The 12,214-nt window shown below is 35.9% G+C and overlaps 1 protein-coding gene across 2 annotated transcripts in view; it reads left to right on the forward strand.

Annotated features, from left to right (window-relative positions):
• Positions 1–12,214, forward strand: part of LOC148960407 (E3 ubiquitin-protein ligase MARCHF6-like) — a 51,541-nt gene that overhangs the window by 20,736 nt on the left and 18,591 nt on the right. For both annotated transcript variants that reach the window (XM_089116148.1, XM_089116149.1), the window contains exons 15-25: positions 448–487; positions 1,274–1,348; positions 1,859–1,913; positions 2,960–3,039; positions 4,649–4,717; positions 5,258–5,308; positions 7,544–7,644; positions 9,423–9,560; positions 10,264–10,321; positions 11,262–11,334; positions 11,791–11,852. In XM_089116148.1, coding sequence (XP_088972274.1) covers positions 448–487; positions 1,274–1,348; positions 1,859–1,913; positions 2,960–3,039; positions 4,649–4,717; positions 5,258–5,308; positions 7,544–7,644; positions 9,423–9,560; positions 10,264–10,321; positions 11,262–11,334; positions 11,791–11,852 — 802 coding nt within the window. The remainder of the gene's footprint in view (positions 1–447; positions 488–1,273; positions 1,349–1,858; positions 1,914–2,959; positions 3,040–4,648; positions 4,718–5,257; positions 5,309–7,543; positions 7,645–9,422; positions 9,561–10,263; positions 10,322–11,261; positions 11,335–11,790; positions 11,853–12,214) is intronic.

The raw sequence follows: 12,214 nt of genomic DNA on the forward strand, positions 1-12,214 counted from the left end.
AATGGTAAAAATCATAGTGATTGGACATTCTAGCCATTCATAAGGTAAGACAGCAATATCGAAGATTCATGTTGCGAAAAAGTCGTTTTTGTGGACTCATGTTGAGAAAAAGTCGTTTTTCAGAATAGCTGGCTTTGAATAATGCCGCTCCGTAAAGCGCTCCTTTGGGCATCCTCCAAAGATGCAATCCATAAAACATATTTTCAAGTATTTTCACGTCATCTTTACTAACGTTTTCTGCACATATCCAAAGGCTGTTGTTTTCACTAGTTGTCACTTTTGCTTACTACGATAATCGAAAGTTCTCGAACTCAAATTTTCGTCCAAAGTTTTTTTAAAAGAAATTTCTCTTTAATAATCTTCAAACAGTAACATTTTTAATGCTGTCTTTGCAAATATTGAAAACTTTGTTTTCTTTACCTACATATTGTCTCTACCTTTTTTAAGGATCAGACGAGTTCTTGGAATGTGTTACGTCGTCATAAAGGTAGGGAATATCGTGAGATCTGTTACGCAATGCAATAAACTTTATACCTTTCAAGATGATGTATGCTGTTCCAAGGCTACATCACGATAAAGGTAGGAAGTAGCTTGACATTATTCGCACAAAGTTCTAAACTTCCTTTGAAGATGGTGTATGCTTTTTCAGGGATAAACCGTGAAAAACAGGGAAAAGTATGACAGCATTTTCAGAAAATCCTGTACCTTTGTCGAGATGATGTATAATCTTTCGCAGTAACGTCATCATAAAGGGGCGAATTAGTATGATGTCATTTGCACAAAATACCAAACGTAAACTGTATGGTCTACGAACGACTGCGATGTAGGCTACAGCTTAGAATTGGGGGAGCTGGGGCTAAAAAGTCTACGATATTCCATTATTAATCTACTTCAAGAAAAATCTGGTTAAGTTAGGTGCTAGATGTACTAGTTTTTCAAGATACAATTCAAATAGGTCATTTTAACGGTATGATTTAATACCTTGTGTAGAAAAAAGACCAAAGATACTTTTCTAAACTTATTCATTTTTTTTTTGCATTCAGTTCCTCAAAATGTTTATTTGGAGATATTTTTTCAAGATTTTCAATTCATGTGCAATGTTCTTATAACCGCCATATATTTGAATTGTTCAATCGCACAAGGATTTTCTGATCTCAAAATTGATTTCTCTCAGAACCTTTTTACATGTTTGAAAAATAACAATTCCTTGTTCATGAATTTATTTCTTTTCGACTACAATCTTTTCATTTTAAATTTGTTTTGATTGAAAAAGGTTGTGCTAATAATGGTTGTTGAAGTTGGCATCTTCCCGTTGATATGTGGGTGGTGGATTGATATTTGTACCCTCGTAAGTATTTTTTTTGTAACTTAAACCAGATTGATCTATAATTGATCTGTTCGTATTATTCGATTTTAGGCTTTTGTCTCATTATTATCTAATTTATCTCGAGTGCATGGTTTTGCAAAGGCGTATATGTTTCAAATGTATTTTGCCATTTTATAAGAATATACTGCATGATGTTTATTTCATTCATTTCTTTGCTATTTATGCGTTAGATACTCCTTGGATCTTAAACACTATTTATCAGTAAGCTCCGAAAGAACACGATGAAAAACTTTCGGACCCTTATTCTGATGTTCTATGCTCTGAGGAGTGTCACACGAAAAAGCTTTTAGCAAATATGTTGTCAAATGTTTTCTTTTTTCAAAGCTATTTTCAAGTTTTCGATGTGTATAACATAGCGGATCAAAGTGGCAACTTCGTGTTTCACATTTAATGGGGCTATCAAAATCTACTGCTACAAATAACTTGATTGTATAACTATTACTATTGTATTACTCGAATATTTCTTCACAGCCACTCTTTGCTGTTTCGTTGAAAGACAGACAAGTAAGCTTCAGCCATGCTCCCGGTATGCCATTTTCTAATTTTGTACTTTCTATAATTTTCATTGTTGGTATTTGATAGCCCTATCTATGACACATGTTATGTTTTATCTTTAAGGTGTTTTTTGCGCTGATGCCATTTTGAGATGACAAACATAATCGTTATTTTGTACTCAAAAGTCATAAGTAGTTATGTTTTTCATCTGCATTTTGCTTTTTTGTCGCCACCTTCTAAAGATGTTGTGTATCTGATCCAAAGAAATCCTGGAATTGAATGTATAGAGAACATATTCTCTGAATATTCCCAACACTAATGAAGGACTGACTCTCCACGCAAATGAAGTCAGAAGTTGACTAATGAAGGATTTTCCCACTATGCACCCTACGTATTTCGAGCCAAAAATATTGTCAATCGGTGACAATGATCAATTCTGTTAACCTGATATTTTTTAATTTAATTTACAAACTAGGGGGCTCGATTAGGTTTGTTTTGACAATTAAATGCTTTGCCTTTTCCGATATGGTGTACCTGTATTTGAAAGAGGTCGTTTTGTTTTGAAACTTGGGAATTTATCCCGGTTTGTTGCACTTTGCAATGAGAAGCAACACGCCACCAAACTCAATTGACTGAGTTTTTAAGAAGAGACAAATTTAATCTAGCAAATATCCAAATCGTATTATTTGAAATAAACATTTGAAATACACACATGCTGATAGACTGACCCAATACGAGGCCATCTTGATTTAATTTACTTGATAAATGCACCTTCACAGCGACCTTAAAACATTTATGCGAGCAAGAAAAGTATTTTGAGCAGGAATCAGTTTGTTGGGATATATAAAGCCAGCACCGTCTATAAAAAGCTTATCTGTACTATCTCCGGGTAAAATACAGAACAGATACGGATTTCGATTGAAAAGTTTGGGGCAAGAGAAAAAAGGGTTTGATCGCTAAGCTATACCCAATACATGAGCTGGTTCTTGGAAACCCTTCATTGCTTTCTTACCCTATAGGAATTCTGAAGGACTGAGAATCTTTTGTTGATATGACGCGGTTCTTGTTACATTTCAGGTACTGCTACCTTTCTGCATTGGCTGGTCGGCATGCTTTACGTGTTCTATTTTGCATCATTTGTCATACTTCTCCGTGAGGTAGCTTTTTAAAATTTTTGTTGTTGTATGTCTTATGTAGGTGAAAGAATTGATTGTTATTGCATGTGTATATTGGTAATTAGCTAAAGCCATTCTGAATAGATTATACTGAATAGCTACTGCAGCTGTGCAATGTTCATTTGCGAGTTTGAATCTTGGCTGACTTCAAGGCTTTGCTTACCTTGACAAATTTCTGATTGAAGCTTAAATAAGCCATTGGCAACCAGTAAACACGCTGCCATAGTTTATTATAATTGTATCAAGAATAATCATTCTTTATATTTGCACTTTTTAAGTTGGCAAAATGAATGGAAGTAAAAAGAACAGCAGATGCGCGCAAATGATGAAATTATGATTTGCTTCCAGTAATTTCCGGCTGCTTTTTAAGTTCACGTGGCTGGGTGCCCCATCATCTTCTAATTAATATGAAACGAGAAAGAGTAGATGATTCGGTCTGATAAGGTGCGGCTTCAAATCCTAGATGATATTTATTTGAATATTTAGATTGTTTACTGCCAGCTTTCCTTATTAGTTTTCTCAAGAAAAAATCCATTGAAAGCTGTCGGAGTTCTTGTTCCCTTTCTGTCTGAAACAAACGCAAGCAGATTTGCAAATGTTCCTCTTGTGAACAAAGACTCTGTACTTTAAAACATTAAAGCGAATACTGTTAAAAATCCAAGCCCGGCAACAATATTCAAAAGAATTACAAAAAAAGAATCGGCAGACAAAGATTTGAGAACCTCGGATTTGAAGTTTTTGTTCTTTTGTATTTTTTGAAAGTAGAATTTAAATGCTAGCTTTAATTAGTTAATTGATATCAATTGTACCAACTGTAAACAATTTTTTACTAATTACAATAAAGCAATTGTATTTGAGTGATTGGATTATCAACTTTGAAGAAGGGCTAATATTTTTGCTATTGGGAAGCCAACTTTGGTCTGTCACTTCCTTGGTCTTAGCAATGGATAATTTGCTGGTCAAAAGAATGCATTTTTATTGTGATTTTTTGCTTAATCTCATTAATTAGCTGTCAATCATTATTTTACCTTGGGCTTTCCGTGATTTTATTTTGGCTGATTCACTGCCTGTTATTCGTTTTTTGTTTGAAAAAGCTTTCCTTCTGGAAACCATGTTAGTCTAAGATGACGTCATATTTAACGTATTGTATTCAGCCATAGAGTTAGGGTTCAGAGGTTGCTATGTTCACTGCATCTCGCTGTATACAGATTTGTTTCACAGCCTCCATAGCCATGTCTTCTGGTCTGGGTCTCTAAAGTTTGAAAAAGCTAATCGCTGTTTCTAGATCCTTCAGGGATATCGATTTTTGACATTTGATAAATACCACAAATCTAGTCGTGAATCAGATGCGCTGAACCAATCATAAAACAATGTGGACCAATCAACAAGTTCTGATTTTGCCCAATCAGATTTTCTGGTAGATACATAATGTTTGTCAAATGTCAGAATACGTTTTCATTTAACTGCCAAAGGAAGGATTTTTTGTGTTCATGTGCCGTAGGCTATCGAATTATTTCAAGATTGTTCTGGTTTCTGTCTTTTATGTTGTTTTAGTAGCAACACTCACGTGATATTTCCTTTAAAATTTCAGGTTTTAAGGAAAGGCGTCCTCTGGTTCCTTCGGAATATCAACGACCCAGATTTTCATCCAATGCAAGAGGTACTCAGTTCAAACATACAAAGCTTCTTAGAATTATTGCGTTTTATTCCTTACCATAGTTTGAAACATTGTTAGCTTGGAACACACCAACGATGCATCACCCAAGAGATAAGCGAATATTTGAAAATGTGTCCATATTGCGTTATTGTTTGGGATTTTACACGAATCAAATTTACAGTTTTCATATCTACTTTTTATAATAGCATCAATGATTTTATTCACATTTTCTCAGCTAAAGCAGTTGATTTTAAAATTTGTCAATATCAAATGCTATGGATGAAGGCAGTTTTCTATTTTGGGAGCAATACATAATCTGGCAGTATAGAACTTTACCCCAATCTTTCCCCGAAACATAGCCCCATCCGGTTTTAAAACTTTCTATTCAATTTTGAAAAGTGGCAGTGACACATGTTCAAACGTTTCTCTGAACTCATTGCTACCTTGAGAGGTTTCTTTCCTTTCTTTAGTTTGCCCTGCCCTCTACATTTAATTACTGTCTCTTTGATTTCTTTCTTTGATTATAAAGTCTCTTTTTTGTAGATGATCCATTTGCCTGTTTACCGACATGTACGGAGATTTGCTTTGTCACTAGTGAGTGAATTTTACCAAATGTCATTACTTCGATCAGTTTTTGATTAAGCGATTCATCTCCATTTCTGTTGACCAGTAATATTGGAAAGCAAATATTTTCCCCATTTATTAATAAGCAGGGAAGTTAAAATAGTAAGAAATTTAAAGTCACTTGTTCGCTCGTGTTTTGCTAATCGCTCAATTTTTTTCAAACGCATCCTAACCAACAGATAAGTAAGATGATATCTACGATAAACAACAGCCAAGGTCCGCCAAACACGATTATTTCTGTCCTACCTGTATGAGCTGTGTGAAATCAGCGGAAGCCGAATCCTTTGATGTAAGATGTTCGACTCACTTTTGGCTTATCCCGACTGCACTCATGCAGGGTTTGCAAATCTTTTGGTGCCGGCAACCTAACCGTAACCTAGAAAGTTCTGCTAACTGTAATTTTATTTTAAAAAACTGACCTTGCCAACTGTAATTTTATTTTTTTAAAAAACCCTGGTCAAACGATCCAACATTTCACCCAACATTTCGCCCAACATTTATCTTTTATGTTGGAATGTGACCCAACAATGGTGGTCAAACAATCCAACATTTTATCCAAAATTTCACCAAACATTTTCACTCGCAGATCGAAAAAGGACTGGGTAGAAGTTCGCGCTGAAGGCTGCACAGTTTCACGACATTTCGATCCGAAAAAACGCATGGCAAACATTACCTTCTCTTTTCATTTTCTCTTCAGATATTTTCACTGTCATCGCGGTCTTTAAGGACGAGCGTCGCATCCCCTATCAAAGCCGTGGCCTAAATTCTCCCCCCTGCGCTTTCTTGTAGCACCTCTGTGCTACTGGCTTTTCATTGACGCTTGATGCCTCTTCTTTCACACAGAATTCGTTATATTTCGTTATATTTTCCATAATTAAAGTGTAACTGATTGTAAGCAAACGCGATTGTTGAAACGAACGATACCAGCCCAAGAAAACAACAACGATGCGATGATTGAATTTGGCGCTCTTTAACCAACTGCGTGTGCGCAGAGCCAACAATGCTGGCTGAGGTGGTCAAACGATCCAAAAATTCATTTAACACTTCAAAACAATAGAATTATTGGACGTCGGCCGCCAAAATTTTTGACCCCAGTCAAATTTAGTCCAAAATCGAAATTTACGATGTTTGGTGACCCAACGAGGTGGTCAAGCGATCCAACATTTCGCCCAACACCATGTTGGACCAGGGCTTTACTCTACGATGTAGCACGTAAAATGGCCTCCGTCTTCTGCGTGTTTGACTTTCACTTATTTGCTTGCTTGTAGCCTCGTAGCAAATGACTGTCTTTTTCAAATGGATGTAAAAGAGACTCTGGCTCCAAGTGTGCTGTTTTTTGTATTTTCCCCTTTCCCAATATTTTTCGCAGAAGCCATTGCTTGAAAAGTAACTGTGACAATAATAACAAGGTTGTTCGCTTCCTTTGCATTTTCGTCCTTTCCTATTCAATCTTTCTGCGTATCTAACTTGTACTTTGTTAGTGACACCAAGATGCTAGAGCATTATTCCCAAGGTCCTAGTTTGATAGATTTAGGTTTTCAACCATGATCCATTCCAGTTTGCAGTTTTCCTTCTTTGTTTATTTTCACCATCGTGGTTTTATTTCACATGGAGTATATCTTCTTCGAAAAACCAAAGAGGTGCAGGCCTTGTTTGTTTAGGGTGATAAAAAGCACATGACCTTAATCGCACCACAATTCTTAATTGTTTTTTCAAGCAAGTGTTGATTCTAGATGATGTTTTGTAACAAGATACACCTGTTGAGGGTGATGAAAGCTCAATCCTTTTGTTCAAGAAAACGAGTTTAATGGTTTTTCCGGACCAATCATCGTCGCTAAGACAAATGCATTTGGCGTGACTTTCCCAGTGAATCCTGACTTCCCAGCCATCCTCAATCTTAAGTTTTTAAGCTTAGTCACAGGGCGTAGTAAGTGGTGACAACGTAATGTCGTTCTTATCTTCAAGCTCGAAGCTTTTTAACTCAAGCGTAGGGGAATGGATCTCAACTTAGGAGGAGAGACTTAATAATCTTCAAGTTATCCTTGCAGAAATGAAACTTTGCGAGCTGTATTAAGTCATTTAAATTTTGTTTTTACCCGTCTTTTCATTGTGTTGGGCAAAGTTTTAGACTTGACACCGATGACAAACATTCAATAGTTATGCAATCGGATGTACATATCCCTATTAACTTTCTTTTTATTACAGGTGGTGTTCGGAACTGCCATTCTAATTAAACTATGGGTTCCTGTGCAGCTCATTCGAGGACTGTTCCCCGATTTTCTGCCTTTTAATTACGTACTTACAAGGTATATTTTATTTTTGTTTGTGTGCAGTGATGCAACTCAATTCCTAATGCAGCTCTTTTGTTTTTTCAACTGATATTTACCATCTCATTATATACGACTTATTATCATCATTAAAAAGAAGTTAACATCAAAGCGATTGTAGCTTGAACGTGAAGTGGAATAGAAGTGATAAAAAAGGAAATGAAAAGTTTGTAATGTAGTCTGGGTGAAATTTCTAACGTGATCTGGGCATATAAGCAGAATTGACAGATTATAGCTGCTGCAAAACAACGCCCATCAAGTTTTTCTAGAGAAATGGTGTTCCCGATGAGAAAAAAAATTTCATATGACTTTGAGGGACATGGGTCCTATCATATACAGTAAAAATTCAAGACAAATAGAAAGAACTGCTTTGAACGATAAACTTAAGTCCTACATAAAACTATGTGTACTGCCTTCTCAATGTTTATGCCAGGTTTCGTGGTAGCATCATTTTGACACATAATATATCGCGGTTAGCTAGTGACGTTTTGAGTTCTGGAATCAATTTTCTATATTTATCTAAGATTTGGTCTCTTTTTTTAAGCTCGATGACTAATATTTGAGCGATAAGCATGATGTATTGACAAATCGTATGATTTGATTATGATGTTGGAGGTCGTCTCATATGATTAAAGAAAATATAATTGTAAATTGGATATAACAGTATTTTATGTTCGCCAGTTTTTCACATAATGGATTGGATGTTTACCAGTGGTCTTTAGCGCAGATGGCCGCCAGATCCCTTTGACGAATTCAATTTGCTCTGAGTAATTTTAAGCCTTCCTGTTTTTGGTCAGGAAACAGAACACTAAAATTAGCGGGAATCGCAAATGTGCCTGGATGATTACGTAGCTGGAACATTCTATTGCTCATTTATCAGCTGCTGAATGCTGAAACTTCTAATTTCTTGGCATGACTTAATTGTGTGTGTAAGAATTCCAGATAAGAGTTTCAGGGAGTCGGCTTTTTAATCTGTTTGCCATCACCTGTGAAGATGCCGTTTTTTTTTCTCTTCACTTTTTACAGCTGTAGATTCGCAGTCCTAACACATGTAGAAAGCATCTTTGTTTGCTTGATTTTACAATAGGGTTATTCGCAAAGAAATTCGAATCCTGTGAATTTATGATAACTAAGTTTTTGGTTTTTTATCCGCTATGCACTCTCTTTTTATAAGAACATTTTTATTAGAACACGAGCCTCAAAGTTACGAACAAATTAAGAACAAGATGAGGCTCAGCTTCTAAGATGCAATTTTGAACAACATTTAATCTCAAAAACGAGGATTTTTAGCCATTTGTGGGTGCTTTCTCGGTGAATTTTCAAATTTGCCGGCAAATAAAGGATGCCTTACTCATTTTGTTGGCAAATAAGGCCAGAACACCCCTCAGAGCGAAAAAGCTAGCAATTGCACTGCTAACACCCTATGAATTTAAGAACGAATTAAAGGCAGTATGTGCCACAGTGTTCTCAGAATCTCTTTTCATGGCCACGATATTCATGCATCGTTGATTCAATGCACAAAAAAGCAATCAGAATGAAGAACCACAATAGTGTAATATCCCTGAGCATCACGAAGGGGACAGACTGCCTTTAAGAACAATCCGGCCTCAGATTTTCGAACGAATTAAGAACAGTCAGCCTGAACTTAAAGTTACTGGTTCTTATAAAAAAAGTGTATAGGGTGTGGATTCTAAATGCATTAGATAACCATCTTCGCTTTTATTGCAACTAGAGGTCAAATTTTCGTTATTTTTCAGTGACATTCCAGTTAGCGAACTGCCGCTTGAGCTTTTGTTGCTGCAAGTTGTCCTCCCAGCCCTTCTTGAAGAAGCACACACAAGGCAATGGATCAAGAACATTGTCCGCCTGTGGCTGGTTACGATTGCCTATTTGCTGTACGTTAATGTTCAATTACAGGTTCTGTTATTAAAACTAGTAGTTAATTCATGGAGTTGTGGTTGCATTTGGTAGGTAGCGAGATTAATTAGCATACGGCGAGCGTTATTCGGCGTTCAATGCAATGTCATCGTATCGGTGAATGGTTCTCTAAACAACCATCCCTTACAAGCCAGTGAAAAATTATAGCATTGTGCTTAACCAAATATTTTAATCGAATATACATTTTTGATAAAAGGAGAATTACAAAAATTATCAGTGGCAATGCAATACTAGATAGGCGGTGCAGTTCAATTTTGATATCCCTAACCCCCCCCCCCCCCAGTTTAATGTTGTTATCCTCCTCCAGTTCAATGTTGACGTCTCAGCCAGTTCAATATTGAAGGTATACGCTCCAGCTTTGAACTAGGTGGGCGGTTGAGGTTGGACAGTAAATATAGGTCACCCAATATGAATTTTGCTGTTTGCCTTAACACTTGTGTCTTTAATGGATGGTCCTTAAAACCAACATTTTGTATCAAGAACTTTGTTCAAAAATGTCAGTAGGAGCAAGTGAATTTTTAGTTGCTACGCAAGGAGACCTAATGCAGATAGATTCTTTCCTTCGCGAAGTAAACGGATCAGTATTCTGTTTATTTACGCTTTTTATAGCGACGTGGCATGAATTTTATTTTTGAAGCGTTGAATATTTTACTTTGATAGGGACTTGCGGTCATATCTGCTCGGAGATGTCCCCTTAGATGGAGTAGACCCTGCCATGGTATGTATTCTATAATAGTTTTTTGTCACAAACTAAGAAATTCAAGGTTATTGCCTAAGTTAAACCTTTATAGAGAGATTCGTATTTTTGATGTTGCCTCAACCCTATCCAGACTGGGCTTTTTAAGCTGCTAGAAGACTAAGGAGGGGCTCATTCAGCCCCCCCCCCAACTCTAAAATCGTTGTTCCTTGGTCTATGTTGACAAAAATCACCATAAACATAGCAGAGGTTATGATGTATCACTTTTTAAAAAAGATGTCCAAAAAGAGAAATGACGTTATAATTATTCAAGACATAATGACAAGAGTACACAAAAATAACGTCATAGTGAAAGTCACGTAAAACACGATTGAACTTTTGTACATAGAAAAATAAAAAGAGGACCATACTTATTTTTAATATAAGAGGTAACAGGGGTTCTTGTAAATGATTATAAGATGAATCTGAGTTAAGTGCATCAAAAGATTCCTTTAATGTTGACCTTGACCACTGTGAAAAAACAGCCAAATTCCCCCCAATATAATTTTTTTTAATTCCTCAAATCAAATTCACACTTCATATAGATAGAAATTATAAGTCAAAAAGCATCGTTCTAGTTAAGTCTACCAATGAGGAGCACTGCTCGATTAAGTAGGTTGGGGGGGGCTGGAATACGTGAAATCTAAAGAGCAAAATGTATTAGACCTTTAACCGTATGACATCATACACCAGTGAGCGCGCAATGCATTCTGGTACTTGTAGCTAAACCCACGAATATATGTTCTCTATGGCGATCATACGCAGTTCCATCTTTCAATCGAAAATTAACCAATCAGTGAATTTGATTTCACTCACGCGCTTGTTGATTGGCTAATAATGATTGACAGATGGCTTAACCCACCCACTTATATCATTAAATTGCTTATAATAAAAATGAACGATACCGATATTGTTTATGCAGATACATCATCAGAACAGAAACAACAATGTAAACCATGCCGGTGCTCAGAATGCAAACGCTCAAAATAACCCAGGTATCAATTGGCAGAAAATGATTTTTACATCGTTTGCATAAATGATTTTCTAACTGCTGCTGCCTCAATATAAGTTTCTATTGCCTGAAGTTATAATTGTGAACTCATTAAAGTCTGTCTGAGGTGTGCTAAAATATGAAACTCCGAGTAAGACCGAGCATGTCCCATTTTGTAAGCCTCTGATATGATTATAACCTATTTGTACCGTTTCTACATTGCAGTTCGTTTTTTCAAGTGGAAGATAAATTTTTCAATTTGCTTTGGTAAAAAATTTTTATGAGATGTTTCGCATTTCGCTTCCTTTCTTGTTTTTTTTAAGCTTAACTGTGGTATATATGTGGAACAGTATGACTCTGTTTTAATACGAGATGCACTTTTTTCAAATATTTTACTTCTCAGAGAGGTGTCTTTGTATTTCTTAAAATTGATTTTTGATATTCAATCCCTTCTTTGAAGGCAATGCTGGTGGTCAAATCGAGCCACAACCGTACATCAAGCCAGGCAAATTCCCATTTAGGGTAAGGGTCTTTTTGTCCACTTTGTCGTTAAAATGCGTATTAAGAATAAAGATATGCAATATTGACATTAACAAGACATCTACATATTTTTATATTATTAAAATAAAGTCTATAAGAGTATTCAGGCTGAAAATCACTGAAATTTGAGAATGAATTAAGAATAATGCAAGGCTCAAGCTTCACCAAGAATTAATTTTTTTGTTTATTTGATTTTTTTTTGGAAAGCAAAGCATATGTGAGTTTCACGCTATATGCCTTGAAATAGAGATATATGGCCTTGGAGTCAGTAAAACTATGATAAAACCCGGTTTTACTTTATGTCGCTTAAGAATAATCTTAGGCTCAAAATAAAAAAATTAAGA

This window comes from Rhopilema esculentum, chromosome 4, assembly GCF_057945365.1.
Source record: "Rhopilema esculentum isolate cy_ngs chromosome 4, ASM5794536v1, whole genome shotgun sequence".
Lineage (NCBI taxonomy): Eukaryota > Metazoa > Cnidaria > Scyphozoa > Rhizostomeae > Rhizostomatidae > Rhopilema > Rhopilema esculentum.